The 23,358-nt window shown below is 34.9% G+C and overlaps 1 protein-coding gene across 1 annotated transcript; it reads left to right on the plus strand.

The window, feature by feature from the left end:
- The first annotated feature begins 1,067 nt into the window (after positions 1-1,067).
- Positions 1,068-1,610, plus strand: LOC112027793 (uncharacterized). The gene has a single exon (XM_024060442.1). It carries the CDS (start codon positions 1,068-1,070, stop codon positions 1,608-1,610), a length of 543 nt encoding a protein of 180 aa, XP_023916210.1.
- Positions 1,611-23,358: the final 21,748 nt, after the last annotated feature.

Here is a 23,358-nt window from a genome sequence, read left to right on the forward strand (position 1 = left end):
GATGAAAGGAAAATAGCTTGGATGAGTTGGGAGAAATTATGCGCTCCAAAGAGTTGTGGTGGGATGGGATTTAAAAGCTTAAAGAATTCAATTTGGCTTTATTGGCAAAGCAAGGGTGGAGACTTCAGCAGGGTCAAGATTCATTGGTGTACAAGGTTTTAAAAACTAAATATTTTCCCACATTTGACTTTTCACAAGCTACTTTGGGAAATAATCCTTCTTTTACTTGGCGAAGTATTATGGCTGCCCAACCTCTTATCAAGTATGGTTCAAGATGGAGACTTGGTAATGGTCATAGTATTCAGATTTGGGGTGATAAATGGATGCCCATGCCTTCAACTTTTATGATTTCATCTCCAAGATTGTTTATGCCACAAGATATGAAGGTTAGTGAATTGATAGACAAGGAAGAGGCTGCTTGGAAGGTGGGGGTTGTTGATGCACTGTTTTTGCTGCGTGAAGCAGAGGCCATTAAAGCCATTCCTATAAGTACTAATCTACCTGAAGACAAATAGATTTGGGCTTGGAGCTCTAATGGAGTTTTTTTAGTGAAAAATGCTTATTGGGTGGCGTCTCAAATGTCTCTTGTTCAGTCCATGGGATCATCATCTGATGGCAGTCAAGACAGGAGCTTTTGGAAGAGAATATGGCAGATCAATGTGCCTCATAAAATAAGGCACTTTTCTTGGAGAGCTTGTAGGGACATTCTTCCTTTGAAAACTAACTTGGTTAAAATAAATGTTTTGCAGGTTGATATTTGTGATGAATGCAATGTGGAGGCAGAGGACTCTATTCATTTTTTCTGGAGATGTACCTGGGCTAAAGATATGTGGTCTTCATCAAAACTGATTTTCCCCAACGTTCTTAACCAGCTTAGTTCTTTTAAGGAGATAATGTGGTGCTTAATGATGGATGAAAACTGTGAATCGAAAAATATTGAATTGATAGTCACCTGTGCTTGGGTGTTGTGGAGTAACATGAATGAGATTTGGCATGGCGGAAAGCGTGAAGATGGAAGGTAGCTTCTTCACTGGGCATCGCAATACCTAGAGGAATATCGAACTGCAATGGAGTTATTACCGGCTGTTGAGAAACCTATACAGCATGTTCTGAGTTGGAATCCGCCTCCTGCACCGTATCTGAAATTTAATGTGGATGGTGCAATATTTTCTAATTTACAATTTGTGGGAATCGGAGTCATAGTAAGGAAATGGGACGGTAGTTTTGTTACAGCAATGAGCAAGCTTATTAATGCACCGTTGGGGCCTCTTGAAGCAGAATTTAAGGCTATCGATGTTGGCCTACAATTAGCAAAAGTGCTTGGAGTTTCTGAATTAATAATTGAGGGAGATTCACTGATAGTCTCTAGGGCATTGAGTCAATCTTCATCTGTTCTAGCCACAAATGATGCGATGATTATGGGCATTAGATCTGCTGTCGTGGAGTTTCACAATGTTAATTTTTCCCATGTCAAACGCAATGCAAATATTCCAGCTCATTTGTTAGCAAAGTATACCAAAGGCATAGTTCATCAGTGTATTTGGATGGAGAATTGCTCTAGTTTCTTAGAATTAGCAATTCTTCATAATGTAAACTCTACTGTTATTTGATTTAGGATTCGTTTGGATACAGCTAAAAACTGAAAAATACTGTAGCAAAATAATTTTTAAATGTGTGAATAGTATCGTGGGACACATTTTTAATGAAAAAGTTGCTGAAAAGTGAAATTTGTGGGTCTATGAACAGTAAAATTTGTGCTTAAAAGTTAAACTTTGCGGCTACTGTGCATGAACAGTGGCCCCTACAGTACTGCTACGGTAAAATTTAGCTGGAAACGTATGGAAAAAAAAAAAAAAAAAAAAAAGAAGGTAAAAATGCAAACGCCAGACGCAACGCGCAAACGAAACGTACACTTAATATAAAGTGTGTGTGTGCTTTCTTATCAAAAAAAAAAAAAAAAAGATGTAAAAAAGTTTTACAATGTTGAATTTTCAAAGTTATTGCATATTACAAATTCTATTGGTTACTACGCTTAAAATTACTGACTATTGTTTATAAACTAAAAACTTATCTCCAGATTTTCTCACCTATATTTCACTCTCTTTTGATCCTTCCTAAGCTTTTGGTTTGAAGCTTTAAAGACTTTCTACATTCCAAAATACCCTTTTGACCCCAAAACTTTCTGAAATTGCATTTGGAACCCACTTTTTAACCTTCCAATTTCACAAAATTACATTTTTAACCTTCCCATTACAATTTGCATTTGGAACCCACTTTTTCCAAAATTTCCACAAAGGCCCTTGCGGTCACCAAAATTTCATTTTTAATCCTTGTTTTGCCAAAGCTAAAAAGACCGTACTTTAAAAATAATAAATTTGTCAAATGACTTTGTTTTCATACTTTATATGGAGTTAAACATTTTCTTGTTATTTCTTTGTGTCTTTTTGTATGAGATAAACGCTTTGGGAAAATTAATTGTAAAGATTGCATTTGGTATGCTATGCTATTCTTTGGCGTAAGGTTAGCTATATTTAATTCTCTATGTAATTTATCTTCCTAGAAATTATCATGCAATCACATGTTTTGCATTGTCGTTTAATCTTGTTCTCTAAAATAAATTGTTCACATGTCCATGCATACACATATCAACTTAAGATAGAACGATTAAATGTCACGTGTTCACATGTCATCTTTGGATAGATTATACATGTCATTCATTTTTACATGTCATTTTAGGGTAGATACATGTCATTCCAGTTTCCCAGTACCAGTAGTAATTAAACTGTCAGCATATTAAGCAAAATAATATTATTAAGTTCATATTTATATTTTAGCATAGTCTCCTAATCATATTATGTATTCCTTTTATTTTTGAAGAATTGATCATTTTTATTTATTTTCCACTAAAACAGTATTTGCCATGTTAACAATTAACATTGTCTTTATCACGTTGATCATTTAAGACCACATAAGCGATGAGTTGGCGTTCCAAAGCAAAATATAAAAAGTATATTCTGGTATTTTTTATGCCAGTGGAAGAGGAGTAATAAGTACAAAAGAATAGATTCTAGTCATGCATTCCAAATGTGACTTGTAATATGGCTCCAATTAGATATCACAACCCTGAATAATCAATCATTTCAGAAGGCTATCATGAACATGAAACATGCAAACCTCATAAGCAATTTTGTACTATAAGCTTTAAAAATTAAAACCATCTACCGATTATCAAGGATTTATAGAAACAATTTTGGGTCAATAGCAAAATTGTCACAGCGACCACCCATATAACAATCCAGGTAATACCAAGAATTTCGGGTCGAATCAGATACCCATTAGCCAATGGGTTTGGCCATCCCTATTCCCTAGCACTTGCATTTGCATTCCATTCAGATTATTTCTTCGACAAATGTGCAAAACAAATACAAAGAAAGATGGAAAGTGTACACACACTCCACTTTTTTTACCAACTCCATTAAAGAAAATCAACCAACACAAATATATAAAATAAAAAACGCGTACACAAACTCATGAACTTGACAAAAATTTAAGGAAATGGTAAAATAAAAGTTTTACGTACCTAAGCCAAAATGATGGGAAGTGTAGATATTGCTTGAGAATGGCATTGTTTGTGTCCTTGAAAATGAGATTGAAGGAGAGTTTATGGAGCTCAGGAGATCATGGAGGGGCTGGTTGGATGAAGTTTTACCTAATTAAGCTGCAAATGCTGAAAAGGGATATGATAGAATTATTTTTGAAAGAGTGGTGCAATGAATCAGAGATGAAAAATATCAAGTAAAGAAGAAAAGAGGGGCTGGTTCTGCCAAAGAAGGCCGCTGAGGATATATATATATATATATGTATAGTCTTTTTCTAGGTTAAATCTTCCTTTTAGTTGTTCACTTTAAACTCTTGCATGCACCTAATTGTATCTGTAACTTCTGCCCATGCACGAAGGAAACAGCATGACACAACATTAATAAGAAAATAAGCAATGACCACCTCCAATTTAAGAAGCAAATACACGACTTTTTAGAAGAATACTAAGTGCATCTTTAGCAGATTCTCCAAATTTTTGTACTGTTTGGAGAATGAACAGTAACTTTTACCTTTTAGCTGTTCACTATACATCTTCCAGCATTTTTTTATTCAATACTGTATTATTATAATAGAAAAAAATATTTGAAGGATGAATAGTAAAGTTACAGTGTTCTCTACTTATAGAGAAGCACTATAGCAACTCTATTCTAAAAAAATAGGGATAAAGAAGTTGTTGGAGGTGTTGATGCTCTAAAATTGGCTTTAAATAAGCCATTAGAGATGCTCTAATATTGTTTGTACCATGCAAGGCTATTTAAGGACTTCGTTCGCAATTTTATAATTTGGTGTATGGTAATAAACTTTAAGAGAAATATAATCTTTTGGCCAAAATGTAAAATTCACTCTCTAACTTTCACCACCTTTCATTTTAGTCATGTAAGTTTGTATTTTATCATTTCAATCCTTTTAGTTTCAATCCTCCTTAAGTTAATCTTCTGTTAACAAACCATCCATGTCTGCCGTTAACTATATTTAATTTTTATTCAATTATTTATATCTTATATTAAAAAACATTAATTTAAATATAAAAAATAGAAATTAATCCCAAATTCCATTCCTCATGGCTTTTATCTTCTTCATCGCTTTTGTCCCCAAACACCTTCCTCATCATCATCATTCTCTCAAAGTAATTCCCATACACATACTCTTGCGTGTACTCATTTTCGTCGTCGTAAAACACCACGTGCCCGTTCCACTCCCAGACTCTGCAATTGGAGTTAGAATCCTCGTGATACGAAATGCACATCTAGTGTTTACCAATGGGTACAAATTATCCCAAGTTGGGCTTCAACAAGTCAAGCTTCTCGAATCCTTGATAATCTCCCTCTTGATTGTTCTTTCTTCTTTTAGTATTTGAGCTCTATGGTTGCCATTGGCAGTTTCTTGGGGCTGGGGTTTAAGGGTTGAGAGGGAAAGAGATTGGTGTGGAGGCATATTGGATTCAGAGACTGAAGAAATATAGCATCGAGGTTGCTTGTGGATCTATATGAATTCATTATTTTTTTTTTTAGGAATGAATTCATTATTGTTTGATTGAGGTTTTAGGACTTTTCTTTTGGTTGTTTTGGGAATAGGGAATAGAAAGAAGAGTTCTGACGTGGGTGGGATGTTAATTCCTAGTTTTTTTTTTTTAGAAAATCTTTTTTTTTAATATAACAAATATATAATTAAATACAAAATTAGACATGGCTAATAGTAGACTTGGATGGAATGTCTAACGGAATATTGAAATGACAAAATGCAAACTTATAGGATTGGATTGAAAAGTGGTGAAACTTAGAAAGTGAATTTTGCATTTTGACCTAATCTTTTCTATAAAGAAAAAAAAAATGATTAAACAAAAGCGTTGAAGGTTTTCCATTTGAAATGTTTAGATCTGACGTCCCATTATAATTTAAAAAAAAAAAAAAAATGAAACTAACTAAAGCCCTTCCAAGCTTAACATTTGGCAGATTGATATGGATTAATAATTCTAGCCACGTGACAAGTTATAATTAATATAATGTTGTACATATTGAATATGTGGAGTAATTATTAGGTATTTTTGGAGGACGATGACATGGTGCTTCCTACTTTTATATTCATAGTGGTTTTCATTAATTAAATTTGAACGGTTTTAGACCCCTTAAACTAACCAGATTAACTTAGTTAATTTGCCAAGTTGTTACTTAGTCAAATTATGCAATTCTAGGTTATCCCAAACATACAATCATATCAAGAATATAAAACAGTAGAATAATAAATAACACAAGATATGATCACTCAGGAAACCACACAGTAAAAACCTGGGGAGGATTTGACCTAGCTATTCTCAAGGTAAACCTGAATCCACTATGCGAAAGAATCGAAATTCATACAAAAGGACTTACAAGCTCCCCGCTTGACTTCCTAATGCTACCCACTAGTAGAACTTACTGACACGACCACGTGCAAGCTCCGAATCCACGAACTCCTTTTTCTTGGATTCTCCAATCAGCTACAAGCACCCACGCTTGTTATTCTTTAAGCTCCAATGGCAGCAACCGAGTTGATCATCAAGATGTTGATACTATCTCTACCTTGAAAACCCTAAGATTTGTGTAAAGAAAAACTCCTCTAGATCTCACAAGAGATTTACACAAAACAAAAAAGTATAAGCAACAATACAACAGGAGTAACTATGGTAAAAATAGAAAACCCAAAACGTTTAATGAGTTAGGGCTGAGCTGAAAAATTCTGCAGAAAAGCATTCTGCCCGAGATTCGATCGATCGAGTCTTTCTTTCGATCGATCGAGCCAGACCGAAATGCACCAATGCATCTGCAGCCTCTCGATTCCAACTTTACATGAAAGACACAACTTTGAGCAAGCCTAATCAAGACTAAACATATTGTTTTGATCATGATTTGCCAATATTACACAATAGAGTTCTAAATACATAAATTTCTAAATCTTTAGAACCTAATAAACTCCCCCTTTAGTAATCCGATACAAAACACAAACTAAAAGCTCATAGTTTACAAGTGAAAGCCCTTTACATAAATAATGCTCATAAAAACTAAAATTCAATCATAACTACTATCCATCAGTTGCAAGTGTAGACAGCAGCTTAATTGAATCAACCTGTATATTCCTGAAATACTCAACAAACGCATAAACGCATATGTGACAGAAAATATTAAATAAACAGGTATAACATTCTTGTATGATTCACAGAACACATAATAAAGATATATATCAATGAATAATCTCATAAATATAAATCAATAAATAGTGAATCCAAAGAAACAAGAATCATGTATATATCATGTATATCAAAAAACCATGTTACTCCCTCTAACATGAATATCCCCAAAAATGATATACGAAGTGAAGCGCCTAGATACAAATTAACATCTCCATTAGCTCCTCAAAAAAAAAAAAAAAAAAAAAAAACTCTCCCCCTAACTACAAAACTCCTCTACAAAGTCTACTCCCCCTTTTTGTGATGGAATGCCAAAGAGCAATCATAATCCAACATCAAAAAGAGGTGGTGAGGATGAACGAAGATGTGTCAGATCAGCTCGCAACGCATGGATCTCGTCAAATAAGTCCACCAAAAGCTGACCATGAGCCGCCTGAACGGTCATGACAATCTCCAAAGTACGACGGATATCAAAGTCATCCGATGGAGGTGGAGGAACATCAGCAACAACAGCAGTATCAGGATCAGGAACAGCCTCACCAGCAGGACCTGTAGAAGAAGAAGGAGAAGGTGCGGAACCAGAAGGCTCAGACCTAGGGTGTTTAGAGCCAGCTCAAAGGTGAGCAGCCTTCTACCTAAGAAAAGACGCACCTATAGGAGCAATCACATGAACATGCTCAGATGAAGGGAAACCACTAAGATCAAGATAAAGTAAAATCCTATGAATAAAAATAGGATGAACAAGAGCATGTGAAGAAGATGAACTCTTATAAACTTCATTCAAAGAACGAAGAAACAAATGAGGAAAATTGATAGGAGCATTAGTGACAAGAGCGTACAAAAATACACACCGCTCGAAAGGAACGGTGTGAAGATGAGAAATGGGCCAAATAGAGTGACACGCTATCCTAAAGAAGATATAATGCAACTTAGAAAGCTCAGCAGATGTGATCCTAGGATCAGAACCCCACTGGATAGAAGACCCAATGATGTAAGACATGACATCACTCAAAACAGGAGACTCATCATAAGGGTAGACTGGGTGCTAGACCAAGGGTACCCCAAGAGCATCAGCCACTACCATAGGATTAATGGTGTATTCTATGCCTCGTATCCAACTCTTTACTAAAGTGTTGGAATCATAGACACGAATAGAGATGTTCGAGAAGAACTCTTTAATCAGGGCAGCTGAAGGAGGAGGATCAGAAACATCCAACAGAGGTAACCAGCCCCGACGCTTAAAGTTTGCCCTAATGATAGGATCAAGCTCATCTAAAATGACCGAACGCTCAGACCATATCTTTCTCCTAAGGTTCAGCTTCTTATAAATTTCTTGGTTTTTCTCACTAGGAAACTTCTCTCGGTCAAAGGAATGAGGGGAAGGAGTAGGTGTGGGGACAGACCTATGAGCCCTAGTCTTCCTAGGCATAGTGCTAAGGAAAGGACAAAGACACACAAAAGAGACCAAAAGAAAAAAGAAAAAGAAAAAAAACAAAAACCAATGGTAAACTGCAAGTTAGCACAAAAAAAAAAAAATATATATATATATATATAGAGCAAAAATCTATATGATACATGAACAATTACAATGTCATGATGCATGTACTAATGCAGTAAAAAAAGTTTAAAATAAGTTCAATTTCATAAAATTGGCTTGAGCATGGAGTTTTTAACCAAAAAAAAAAAACCCCAAAAATTTGAAAAACCACTTGAAAATTTTGAAGCAAATTGATGAGTTAAGCATTACAGAACACAACACAGATTATAATGCATAATTACATCAAAACAACAAGCCAATTTCATCATTTTCAACCTAATTGAACAAAATCCCCAATTCAGAATTAATACAAGCCCTAGAAAATGCAAATTTTCACAAAACCTAAAATTGATCAAATTAAACCATCAAAATCATGTTTATATCATGTCCCCACAAAAACCCATTGATCAATTTCATAAAATAGAGCTTGAATCAACACAAATCCCAAATAGAAAAGGTCTAAAAATTTGAATAGAAAATGCATGAAAAATGAAAATAAACTCAAAAAGGAAGGGCAAAAGAGACTTACCAGCTCAAGGAAAGAGAATCTTTGCAAAAAATTTGGAGGAAAACGACAAAAAATTTGATTGTAGAGCCTTGCCTAGTCAGAGAGAGAAGAAAAGTTTGAAAAACTTTTTGAAAAAGTGTTTGAATCAGTCAAGAACAGTGTTTTAAAAAAACCTGATTCGCGACTTTCGATTGATCGAAAATCACATTCGATCGATCGAATCAATCCAAGATTTTTAAAAGAATTTTAAATATTTTCGATCAATCGAAAAACAGATTGGATCGATCGAAACAAGCAGTGGCTGACAGCATTTTGAGAAAAAATTACAGTTTTGAAAAACACAAACCAATTTTTGAAAATAACTCCTCAAAGCATTAAAATCAATGAAACAAGATGCATGGGTATGAGATGCAATGGAATGCTTTTTCAAAAACCCAAATTTTAATCCCAGATTCTCCAAATAAAGTTTCAGCCAATCTCCCTTTAAATTCTCAAGCAAAAAAATGTTTTGCATAATACTTAAGGTTTTTTCAAACTTGGTTGGTTAGACCAAAAACACACACAATAACATGTACAGTGTTTAGCAAAGAGTAACTTGTATAGTGTGTGCAACTAGCAAAAACTTGAGATACATGTGAGGTAATATGTGAATAGAAATCAATCACAAAGTCTACAAAATTCATCACACAGAATTTAAAAGAGACTATCACATAAAGAGTTACATCATATAACTTCCACATCTCCTAGAACATAAGCTTGCAATCATGTAAGTTTCTTGAATTTTTGTCTTATAATTATGTGAAATGGCATCAAGCCTAATAGTACACACTAGTTTTAATTAATTGAATTAGCATTAAGCCTAATAGTACACACCAATTTTAAGCATTAAGCAATTAAACCGAGGCTACACCTTATGTTCTTTTTGTGCATGTGCTACACTTTCTCAAGCACAAAATCTTATGATATGGACTAAGGTATTCATGATTAGCTAGTGAACAGTGGTAAGATGGTTATTTATGCATTTCTCAAAAGGATCAAGTCCGACAGTCAAATAACATGTGACTTCAAGATTAAGACAAAGTGATAAACACCATAAACATCTTTCCCACACAACATCCACTACAAAACTTTAACAAATAATGTGCAATAAATAAGCTCATCAAAGCTAAACAAGGTACACAAGATATGTTAAGTGTAAATAAATTGACCAACCTTGTTTTCAAAAACCAAGAAAAATAATGTCAAACATATTTTTGCTTTCTCCTTTTTTTTTTTTTTTTTACTAATAAAGAGAAAAAAAATAAATCCTAAAATGAAATGCATGAATGTAATGCAATGCAAGTCCTAGAAAAAAAACAAAAACACAACACACCAAAGAACAATGGTCATAGAGGAAAGAGCAATGAAGCACAAGAACCATGTCAGAAAGACTTAATTAGATCGAGTTTTTTGCATCCAAAATCTTTTAGATGCACCACGAGCATTGGAGTTCTTATTCACATTCGAGTGATTTCCAACTCTAGGATTGGAATAAAGGTTCAACGCCTGTACCAATTCACCAATGAGTGCCATAGGATCTTGTGCTTGAGGCACAGGCACCTTTGGTTTGTTTGCTCTCTTAGCAGCTTGAAGCTTGTAACAATTAGGACGAATGTGTCCAGACTTTCTACAAAAGTGACAAACTCAAGCAGGTTTACCATGCATCTTGTCCTTAGAAATGGTAGAATTCTTAGGTTTAAACTCTCTTAGATCAACCCTAATCTTCTTAGGGGGTGAAACTTCTACAAGTTTGACAACTTCACTCATAGGGGGTTTGACAGTTTCACTCACAACCTCACTCACGGAAGGTTCAGAAGAAGATGAAGGAACAAAGTTCGTGGAATGTGGTGCAGAAACAGAGATGCTTTCAACATATCCTAAACCAAATTTGTCAGAAGGAAACTTTTGAACATTCAAGCAATAGATAAATCATGTTCCAAAATTTTAACTTTATCAAGCAAGAGCATGTTCTCAGATTTCACATTGTTCAAAAGATCATTAGCATCAAATAACTTAACAAGCAAATTCTTCTTTTCAAGCTCAAGAGATTCAATTTTCTTCAGGCTAAGTTCAACATTCATAGCATCTTTTGCAGTAATTTTGCAAAGTTTATTATAGGCCTCTTGAAGATTAGCATCCTCAGAGAGTTCCTCATCAGAAGGGTTCTCTTCAACAGATATACTTTTATTGACTATAGCAGTAGTAGTGAAACCAATGAAGTATCCATCATCGTCACATTTAGACTCATCATTGGAAACCTCATTATCACTAAGAGTTACAGCCATAGTTTTACCCTTAGACCTCAAGAATGCAAGACATTCATATTTAACATGACCATACCCTTGACAGCCAAAACACTGAGCACCCAGAGAATTGTTTGAAGATTGACCAACTTTTTCTCTAGGTTTTTCAAAGTTATTAACCTTAGTAGAATTATTCTTCCTAAAATTTCTAGATTCAACAGTGTTTGTACCTCTTGCCTTTCTATTGTTATTCCTAAGAAAGTTTCTAAAGTTCTTAGCAAGGTACGAAATCTTTGTAGCAGAGAGCTCATCATCAAATCCACCAACATCAACATCATCAACAGATTTAAGAGCCATTGATTTGGATTTGTTTCCTTTGGGTAGGTCAGACTCATAGGACTGAAAAGATCCAACAAGCTCATCAATAGGGATGGTGTCCACATTTTTGCTCTCAGTAATGGCAGTAACTTTGGGTCTAAAGTCTTCAGTTAAAGATCTAAGTATCTTCCTAACAATTTTAGGTTAATCATAGATTTCACCCAAATTAAAAGCAGAATTAACAATATCATTCAATTTAGCATAGAATTCATCAAAAGATTCATCATTAGACATTCTAATACTTTCAAATCTAGAAGTCAATTGCTACAGTTTATTAATCTTAACTGCCTTTGTGCTTTTATGCATAATTTGGAGGATTTTCCAAGCAGTGTGAGCAACTTCAACATTAGAGATTCTCTTAAATTCCTCCATAGAAACAACGTTAGAGATGGCATTCATAGCTTTGCTATTGAACCCTGCTGCTTTTTTTTTTTCAGAAGTTTGCCACTCACTCACAAGAGTAGTGGGCTTCTGCCATCCGTATTCAACGGAATTCCAAACCCTCTCATCAATAGATTTTAGGAATGCTTTCATCCTTACTTTCCAATAAGCATAGTTATTCCCATCAAAGTGAGGAGGAACAATGAGAGAGTGTCCATGTTCCATGACAACAGGGGTCAAGGATTAGCTCAGAGATCAAAAAATCTCAAACAAGAGAGCTACCCGCTCTAATACCACTTGAACGGTTTTAGACCCCTTAAACCAACTAGATTAATATAGTTAATTAGCCAACTTATTACTTAGTCAAATTATGCAATTCTAGGTTATCACAAACATACAATCATATCAAGAATATAAAGCAGCAGAATAATAAATAACACAAGATATGACCCAGGAAACTACACGGTAAAAACTTGGGGAGGATTTGATCTAGCTATTCTCAAGGTAAACCTGAATCCATTATGTGAAAGAATCGAAATTCATACAAAAGGACTTACAAGCTCCCCGCTTGACTTCCTAATGCTACCCACCAGTAGAACTTACTGACACGATCACGTGCAAGCTCTGAATCCATAAACTCCTTCTTTCTTGGATTCTCCAATCAGCTACAAGCACCCACGTTAGTTATTCTTTAAGCTCCAATGGCAGCAACCGAATTAATCATCAAGATGTTGATACTATCTCTATCTTGAAAACCCTAAACTTTGTGTAAAGGAAAGCTCCTCTAGATCTCATAAGAGATTTATACAAAACAGAAAAGTATGAGTAATAATACAACAGGAGCAACTCTCAAAACGTGGCTAGGGTTCTCCTTTATATACCTAGGGTAAAAACAGAAAACCCAACATGTTTAATGAGTTAGGGTTGAGCTGGAAAATTCTGCAGAAAAGCATTCTGCCCGAGATTCGATCGATCGAGTCTTTCTTTCGATTGATCGAGCCAAGCCAAAATGCACCAATGCATCTGCAGCCTCTCGATTCCATCTTTACATGAAAGACACAATTTTGAGCAAGTCTAAACAAGACTAAACATATTGTTTTGATCATGGTTTGCTAACATTACACATTAGAGTTCTAAATACATAAATTCTTAAATTTTTAGAACCTAACAAAATTTATATTAAATTTTACTCTGAATTTGATAAGAAGGAGCAGCATTTCATTTTACTCCAAAATAATTAATAATTTTCCTTGAAACATGTAAGGTTTATTGACTATTATGTGCATAGCGCATGCGTCAAGATATTTAATTGGGGAATAATTTTATTGTATTCTTAAGTCACTCCTTCTAGGAGTTTAAATATTTAGTATTTATTTGTCTCATTATATTACTCATAAATCCTCTTGGTTGATTTTATAGCATAATTAAACAACTTCAAATAATGAAACAGTTATGAATTTAGACTGATTTAATCTAGATTAAGTGTCACAGAGCAAGTGTGGGTTTGGATACCATGTTTTCCAAACCCACGTTTACGGTTTTTTTTTTTTCCAGTGCATGAACAGTACAATCGCATGGATGTACTGTGTGGGAGACAATTTTCACTGTAGCAGCACTGTTCATGTACTGTAGCGTCATTGCTCATGCGTTTATAAAATAATAAAAATAGGTCCCATGATACTATTCACACATTTTAAAATTATTTTGCTACAGTGTTTTCAGTTTTTAGTTTTCAGTTTTCTGTTTCAGCAATAATAAGTTCAATCCAAATGGATCCTAAATATATCACCAATAAAGAAAAAAAAAAAAGTAAATCCAGTGAAATAACAAAAGATAGCAATATGATAGCCTAGGAAAACTTGTGAAACTATGGTTTTATAGTAAAAAACTTGGAGATGATTTAACCTAAAAGATTCTCAATGAAACATATCCATTATTATAATCAAAGTTTGTACAATAGACTTAACTTTAAATCTACTAATAACTCATGTAGTATTTACTGCTAACTCATTTTTAGATTCAAAAGTGGTCTCCAATTTGGAGTCTGATGAGTACTTTGAAGTACTTGGTTGAATGAATCAAGTGGAGAATTGATGTTGGCTAAAACATATTTTTTATTTCCTAATGCTTATTGATGCATTGTGTCGACGCCTGGCCTTGATCAAGAATGGCAGCAAAAAAACCGCCGCCGCCATCACGGGCCTTTGTTTGACCAGCTGCCATGGCGACAGCTCCTGTGCACCCGAGGTCCCATTAGAGGGCCCCTCTTGAATGGTGGTGTGTGTGTTGTTCACTTGAAGCTTCAGGTGCTCTCTTTCTCTCTCGGTGGAGGAAGGTAGGTCTACCTTTGGCGTTATGGCAGGAACCTAGGCCACATTTTAAAGGATTACCAAAGGTGAGTGGAGTCACCACCAATCATTGGGTGTTTCTAAGATGTGATTGGTTACCTGTTTCTAGTTGATTTTATTACCAATACTAGGTTAAGAAAAAGAGAATTTTTCCTAATCTAATGTGGATGCAAAAAATCTTGATTCTTAGGTCCAGAAGTTTGGTTACGTGTGGGGAATGTGTTAGACACCTTACAACGCCTATCTAAGGACAATCCTTTGTTTTAATAAAACCTTAATTTTCAGATATTGGCAATAAAAACATGATTTTGGCATTGGCTTTCAGGGCTTTGCATGTATGGGGGCTTTGGGGTTTGGCTTTTGAAAGGGTGAGCTCCCAATCTATACTTTCCTAAGGCATTTGGCAGAGTACCACGGCAAAAATCCGGTGACACGTCACTTTGCTTTCACGGCGAAAATTAGGCATCACTTGCCTTAGGTGACACGGACTACGACAATCACATCGAAAAGGAGGGAGCATGTATATATATACATACATCATGCACAATGCAAACACACAGAGCAAGAAAGGGAATGCCTACATCCATAAAGCATGGCCCAAAATATAGATGCAGAAAAATAAATAGGGGTCACCATGCTCTAGAGATGAGGACGAATGGTACATGACATGATATACCTAATACAAACCATCTAAGAGAAAATGGGGGAGAAAGGAAGGAGGTTTAAAAGAGTACACAACCAAATGGGAAAAACTAGACTCCTAAACCTACTAAACATAGCCGCTTGGCTCATATCAACATGCTTGCGCCCGTGCCTTTTTTGCTTGCACCTAGGAAACCGTACCCTAGCTCCATGCGTTCTCACTCCATGTGCGTACATGCAAAGGTAAAGACACAAAACCAGCAGACAAGCGATAAAAGGAAAAGATGCAAAAAGGGTACGAAAAGCATAAAGCGAGTAAACATGATAGGCATGGCAAGCAAAGAAGCAAGAAAGCAAACAAACAAACAAAAAGGCAAACAAGCAAGAAAACAAAAAAGGTGGTGTCCGCAAGGGACAAATGTAGGTTTGGATGAGATGTCCATAACTTCATTGTGTTGAAGCATGAAGGACACACTAACAAGCAAGACTCATGCATGGACATATAAGCAAGCCTATAGGAATGCATAGAAAGCCAATGGGTGGCACAAACAAGCATGGCAGGCATATCATTGTACAGAGCGAAAAAGAGAAAGGTATGCACGAAGCAACTAGCATCACGGAGATGCATCCCAAGTGGTTACATTCGAACACAACCTCATGGGTGTCGGATGAAACCACATCGCCATAAACCCACCAAGGGTGTCAATGTAGCAAAGCTTAGAACTAGAGAGGCTAACACAGGCATAAAGCATAGAAGCAAGCAAGCATAGACGTGACAATAGGGTGATCCAAACCCTTTAATATGGGCCAAAGTGTATGGACAATGACAAAGACCATAGGGTCTAGATTGAGTCCTAACCATTAGGCCAAAACATAAGAAAGAAAGATAAAGCGACAAAAGGGCTACAATAGCACATGGCATGATAAATATAGCCTAGGTCTAGGCACACAAACATAGCACGGAGCACACGAGCACATGAAAGATGGCATAAAGCAAGTAGAGCATAGATCCAAGCACACAAGCATGTGGAGAACTGAATCTAGGAAAATAAGCATAAAAACATGCATGTACGGATGCGGGTCTAAGTACAAAACATGGCAAAAAGCACATAAACATATAGATCTGAGCAAAACATGACAAACATGTGAGCACATAACCCTAGCATCAACACAAAGCAAAAAGAGACACAAAACAAGGGAAAGCATGGCATAAACCCTAAATATTTAGATCTAAACATATAAGCATGTAAGGATGTAGATCTAAACATAAAACATGGTAAAAAGCACAACAACCAAGAGATCTAAGCTAGGAACAAAAATAGAGCCAGAAACATGCTCAAGAAAGCAATAAATCATGTTATTCTAGCAAAAATAGCAAGATAAATGCTAGAAAAAGGATTTAGAAGTTTAGGGGTAAGGATGATAACCATAAAACCTACATCCAAACCCCAATGTAGAACCATGGAAAGGAAGATTGGGTATAAGAACAATACCTTGTGTCTTTGGTGAGAAGAGAAGAATCAAGAAGCTTTGATGTGTGTTTTGGGTGTTTTTTAGTGTTTGAAAGAGAGAAAACATGTGTAGAGAAGCTAGGCAGCCAGTAAATTCTAGAAAAAAAATCGTGTCCTCCTATTTGTGGGATGCCTAGGGCTATTTATAGCCCTGGGCGCGTTTTTCAAGGAGGCAACCCTTGGAAGGCCGCTGGCCTCAAAGGGCCCCAAAATGAATGGATCCTAACAATCCTGGAAAGATCTTGGCTTCCTGTTTTTGAAAATGTATGGATCTTGAAAATCCAATGGTCAAATTAAAGGTTATGGCTCTCGGAAGTTTGCGGTGCATCGATCGGTGCGTCATCCCGGTTTTTTTGATATCTTGGCTGTTCTAACTTTGATTTTGACCCATGAATAGTCATTGGAATGAGAGTTTGATAATCTTTGCAATGACATTGGTTTCAACCCTTTCTAACAGCTGGATCAAAATTAGAGTTTTTAGGCCCATCCTAGATCGACTTTAGGTCAAACTTTGTCAAACTTGTTGAAAATTTTTGAGGAGCTCAGGTTTGGTGTAAAGTTGTGAACAATGTTTGTTTTTTTTTTGGGTGAAATTTTGGACCTCGTTTGACCTTCGGTCAAGCCTAAGGCTGACTCGGGGCATTTTGATCATTTTAGCAAGAAAAGGCACTTCGAGTGCTCTAGTGTTCGAACGGGTTGTGCCACATTGTTCTAGACATTCTCATGGCCCCGTGGAGAGAAAATAATAATTTTGGATTTTTTGAGGGGTTCGGCATGCAAATCGAGGGTAGACAAAATATAGTATCAACACGTTGGCATTGAGCCAATGAGGGCTTATAAGGGTTTGTATATTGTAAGGTTGAATTTAATCAACCATTTTGTTGGCTTTATTCCGTGCCAAATTTGCTTGTAATTCAGCATTAGAAACCTTGTATTTTGGTGGGAAACATGTAAGGGTAGTGTGTGAGAGAGTGTGAAGAGATGTCCAAATTTGTGCAAAGAAGCAGGGACTCATGACTAGAACTCACGGGTGGCTCGCAACTGGCAAGCCGCCAGAAGATGGTTACGTGCCAAGCATGCGAAGAAGCTGAAGCGTCATGCCAGCTGTTGCACTACAAGACAAAAAGTATAGACTAGCCACTCAGTTACCTCATGGCTGGAACTTGCGGCTCAGTCAAGTTATAAGGCCAAGCCACCAGCCAACTCTATTTTGGAAAAATAGACTCTTTGCATTCCAAACACACACCACTATATGTAGACCTTTATACCCACGAAATGTAGAGAGTTTTTAGAGAGAATTTTGAGAGAGAAACCCTAGAGAAAAGAAAAATTAATTCATCCACAATCTTCACATAAGAGACTCTTCAAATTCCTCTATTCCCACCCTCTCCATTGTTACATCCTTGAGAGGTTCTTAGCCAAATCATTTTCTTACCATACCCATATCTGTGAGAAGGCTTTTTGGTGCTTTGAGAAGCAGTTAGGAAGGGACCAATTCATATTGGTTGATGCTATGGGTTATAGCCGGATTCGGTAAGCTAGAAAAAAGGTTCGGTGTAACCTCATTGCAGCAAGAAGCTTGGAGGGCTTAGGTACACTGGGTAGATTAGGCTTGGAGGGTCTATTGCTGTTCATGTATCTTAACTACATTTTCTAGTAGATTATTGACCGCTTGGAGGGCAGCGGAGAAGTTTTACGCCGAGGGCTTCAGTTTCCTCTTCAATAACATATCGTGTTTTGTCCTTGTATTTGCATCTCTCTTCCCTTTATCTTTGCCATTTAATTATTGCTGTGGTTGTGATTATTTATGGTTTAGATTGTTTATCAATTCTGTTTTAGCTTATGTTCATGTTCCGCACATTTATTGTTTGATAATAAGCTTGAATTGATAATTTGTAATTTGGGGTCTAAACGTTCAAGGGTGTTTTATACACATATTGAACATTCATATATTGATGATTTTGATAAGGCATTTTTTTTGTACATAAAAAAAAGGTAAAGATAAAGCACGTTTTCTAGGTCTTCGAGTATTAAACAAAGAAGGGGATAAATGGGTTAAGGCGAACAGCTTGGGAGATAAGGTGTTGTTTTTGGGGTGTTAAACTTTATTCTTCGATTCCTGTCTTTAGCTTTTGAGCTTCCAGGCTACGAGGGGAATTGCATAGTTGTGAGTTGTAACTCAGCCAAGGTGGAAAAGATTTAATCAATATGGTTTCATGTTTATAATCTATATATGACTCAGCCAATATAGCAAAAAAAAAAAAAAAAGAATGAAAAAAAAGAAAAAAAAAAAAAAAAGACTTAGCCAAGGTGTCTGGACTAGTTTCTAGTAATATGGATAACATGTTAGGGGTGCTTGATTAACTGTGATGTGCCCTTGATATGATGTACATTACGATAATATGACATTAAGGGTTTTGATTTATTTTATTTTTTCTAATATTACCATAATCTAAAATTACAAAATATATCACATTACCTTAATCCCATCACCTTCTTAAACAATGTGTTTTTTTTTTTTTGTTGATAATACCTTTTTAAACAATGTAATGTTTTATCTTTGTATTAAGATTACATTAATGTAAGATTACAATAATGTAATATTACGGTATAATGTAACATCACGACGAATAAAACGCCCCTATTATGTAATATTACATTAAAAGCATTCTTTAGTAGCCAATTATGATTTAAATTATTTTTTAATCAATTAGAGTAGTGATATAATAAATAGAAAGGGAGTATAGAGTGGAACAGAAAAAGTGTGACAGAAAATTTGGACTACCTTGTGTGATCCTTAACACAAAGCAAGGCACGGAGAGCATGAAGGATATGAGGATCTTTCCTCAATGGTTACAAACAGAAACCCACATTGCAATTGAATGGGAAACACTAAAGTGTATTAAAGGCTCTCAAAAGTCAAAAGATGATTAACCCCTAAAAAATAAAACAAGAGTTCAAGATAGACAATTTCTTCAATAATGTGCAAGATTAAATGGTGGGATGGGGAGGAAGTGCATGTTTTATACCAATGCATTTTCATAAGATTGTATGCTCTCTGTAATTTTTTTTTTGACAAAATGTATACTCTCTATATCGATGAAGAATCTGTTCAACATGTGATATAATAAAATATATAGCATATGTATCTCATTTATCTCACCTTTGCTGTGCCCATAACTTTGAAAAACCTAACAATGCCAATTTGGTGATCACCGTCTCTACACATTGATCACCGTCTCTACACATTGATGAACAAGAATCATGGTATAGTTCGTAGTAGAGGTAAAAATAGATGTGTGCATCCAATTCATCAACTAGAGGAAATTGGTCCAATCCAATCCAACCCAACCAGCCTGATCCTCAAGTTGGTGTATTGAAATTTTATTTTGATTCTTGAATTGAATGGGATTTGGATTGATGTTTTTTCAATTCATTTAACCCAACTCAGATTTATAATATATAAAGTTTATTCAAATATCCTTATTTTAGTTTATTTTTTTAGCTTATTTTGGGATTTTAAGAATTATTTTAACGAATTTGGAATTTTGTAATATAATTAAGATATATTATATGAATTGTAATACTTTATTAAAAAATAATTAAATGATTGATAAAAGTCTAATTTTTTACAAGGTATGAAATATGTAAGTACAAACCATAACTCAACTCATAAAACCAATCAAACCCATGTGGATGAGGTTAGGTTGATTTTTATAGATGTCATGAATTGGGTTGGATTGCACAATTTTCAACCTAATGTGCCTGGATTAGGTTGAAAAAACTCTCTAACCCAATTGATTTGACCCATACACACCCCTAATAGGAATCATGTCCATATGTAAGACGTAATTAACCAGTAAGCATGGTTTTCATTGGCTAACCAGGAACCTTTCACCAATATGGTTTTTTTAAACCTTAAGAACCATTCTATGCAAAAAAGAAGTAAAGAATTGTTTGAACTTGATTGAAAAACATGTGTTTGAAAACCATGGATGATTCTCACGGTTTATGTAAGAGCTGTTTAAAAAAACAAAAAAAAAATTAATTGGTATTTACAAGCTCACAGCACCTAAGTGCCATTATTGAAGTTTCAACCACCATGAAATTTTGTCAAACTTTGAGATCATGACAGTTTTCTCTCAAACTACTCTCTCTCTCTCTCTCTCTCTCTCTCTCTCACAATGTTCAGTGTTTCTTCTTAATCTTCTTCTTTTCTCTCTCTCTTTCTCTCTCTTGTTCTTTCTGCATTTTTGCCCTCAAGTTTGCTCTATGCCTAAGAGTCAACCACAATATATTTTATTGGGCTTTGTTTTTAAATAGGGTGAACAAACTATTTTCTTGGGCTTTGTTTTTATAAGTTCACAGCACCTAAGTGCCATTATTGTAGTTTCAACCACCATGAAATTTTGTCAAACTTTGAGATCATGACATAGTTTTCTCTCAAACTACTCTTCTCTCTCTCTCTCTCTCTCTCTCTCTCTCTCTCTCTCTCTCTCTCTCTCTCTCAATGTTTAGTGTTTCTTCTTAATATTCTTCTTTCTCTCTCCCTCTTGTTCTTTCTGCATTTTTGCCCTCAATTTTGCTCTATGCCTAAGAGTCAACCACAATATATTTTCTTGGGCTTTGTTTTTAAATGAGGTCAACAAAAAACGCAGCTATAGACCCCAAAAATGCAGCTATAAGCTACAGCCGCATTTACAAACGCAGCTTTTACTTCGCGACAATAGACCCTTGTAGGGTCTATAGTCGTGTTTTTTTAAATGCGGCTACGAGTCCCCCTATAGTTGCATTTTTCCACCCCTATAAGTTGAGACTTATAGCTGCGTTTTGTACAAAACACAGTTATAGACTTGTTTTGGGCTGCATTTAAAACATGGCTATAGGTACAGTTTTGACTACGTTTTAAAAATGCGGCTAAAGCCTCCTACCGCTGCAGTTTTGAAACACGGCTATATGTTTTTTTTTTTTTTTTTTTTTTTTTTAATAAATTCTGGGTTTTTTTTCCCAAAAATTTAATATTCAAACCAAACAAATTCAAAATTAAACACAAACCCAAAAAATTCAAAATCAAACACAAACCCAGAAAATTCAAAATCAAACACAACATACTCATAATACAAACACACCTAGAAAATTCAAAATCAAACACAAACTCAGAAAATTCAAAATCAAACACAACATACTCACAATATAAACACACCCAGAAAATTCAAAATCAAACACAACATATTGACAATACAAACACAACGTGCTCCAAATATAAGAACACAAATCCATGAATCTCCTCTCATTCAACAAAACCAACCCAAATCTAACACTAAATCCATTCAAGGAACACAAAAGCACAAGCTCGGAAACATAAAAAAACATGCTGAAGAACACAAACCCATCTAAACATAAGCACAATATCAGCAACGTAATAGCACAAATTCAAGCATAGATCCAAAAAATTCAAAATCAAAACTCAAATCCAAATCAAGTCATAAACACAAATAACCAAAAAAAAAAAAAAAAAACTAGATCTATAGACAAATCAGTGTGCTTGAGATGAAGAAAAAAAAGAAAGAAGGAAAAAAGAAGAAGAAGGAAGAAGTAGCTGCAAAGAAAAAAAAAAAAAAAAAAAAAAANACTTCATAAGTATAAGTGCTTGTAAGGTGCAGGAGGCAAGGGCCGGAGTTCAAGTTTCCAAGAGAGAGCATCACACATATATACACTTAGATTAACTAACCTACTTGTGTAACAATTTTGCTTCTCTTTCTTTTCTCTGTTACCATATCCTTCTCTGTTTTGCATTCGTGTTCATATATGTTTGGCTGAAAAGAAAATGAAGAGAATAAGTTAGACTATGAGAAGATAGGAAAATAAGTAAAACAAAAGAGAAGAAAGGAGCTCTTGTTTGGTTCTGTGTTGAGTGGTTTCCATCTCCTTGCTTCCTCTTTTCTTTCGCTATTTCATTTTGGGTGTTGGGCTATGCATTTGCAGTGGGTTTAAAGATGAGTTTTGGAAGCTATTTTTTGGGGTTTTTGGCTTGCTACGATTTTGGTATTTCAGTTGAGCTTTAGTGGGTTTTTTTGTTATATGTTTTGGAAGCTATTTCATTTTATGATCTTTAATTTAAACTTGGTTAATCCCATAAAATTGATATACCAATTAATATAATATGGAAGCTCAAAAGTTAAAAGTTAGGAAATTTCATATGCCGTTAAAATTTGTAAGTTAAAGAAATCTCATATGCCATTAAATTTTGTGTCATATCAGTAATGCATTAATTATTATTATTTGTTAAAGATTCTAATAGTTTTTTTTTTTGTAAGTCCGTATTATTATTGTGATGCATGGAAACTAATATACTTGTACTATTAGTTTAATTACCCATTATTTCCTCTTGGAATTATTTTTACTTATAGGGTAATGCAATACCAAAAGAATATTTTTGGTCTTTTTTTGGTTGTAACTTTTTACTCTTTATGCATTTCTAATTTATTATTATTATTATTATTATTTATTACATGTACTAAAAATCTTATTAGTAATATATACTATCAATTTTTTTTTGACAAATAATAAAAAAAAAATGCACCATTTTTTTAATCAATATACACTACTGATTTTAGTAGCATTAGGCACACAATATTTTGTAACTGATAATTAATATTATTAAAGTTGTTTTCTTTTTACTCTTGGACTTCTTAAAACGTTTACGAGAAATTTTCTTTTTGATACAAGATAGAAATTCTACTCTAACATAATTTAAGTATATATTTGTGTGAAACTCCCTCCTAGAAACTTGAACCCTGGCCCTTGCCCTCCACATTTCACAAGCACTTATTCTTGTGGAGTGACCATCACACCCTACTTGTGGAGTGACCATCACCCCAAGGGCGTGCGGTGGTTATAGGAAATTTTAGTTGTACATTTTTTTAGAAAAAATTTTATTTGAACTAAACACACAATATTTCGTTAATTGTAACCTATCATTAATAGTTTTTTTTTTTTTTTTTTCCT

Source organism: Quercus suber, unplaced genomic scaffold, assembly GCF_002906115.3.
Source record: "Quercus suber isolate HL8 unplaced genomic scaffold, Cork oak 2.0 scaffold_275, whole genome shotgun sequence".
NCBI lineage: Eukaryota > Viridiplantae > Streptophyta > Magnoliopsida > Fagales > Fagaceae > Quercus > Quercus suber.

Coding starts and splice junctions, on each gene's coding strand:
- LOC112027793 (XM_024060442.1), top strand. CDS start 1,068: ATGGAGTTATTACCGGCTGTTGAGAAACCTATACAGCATGTTCTGAGT.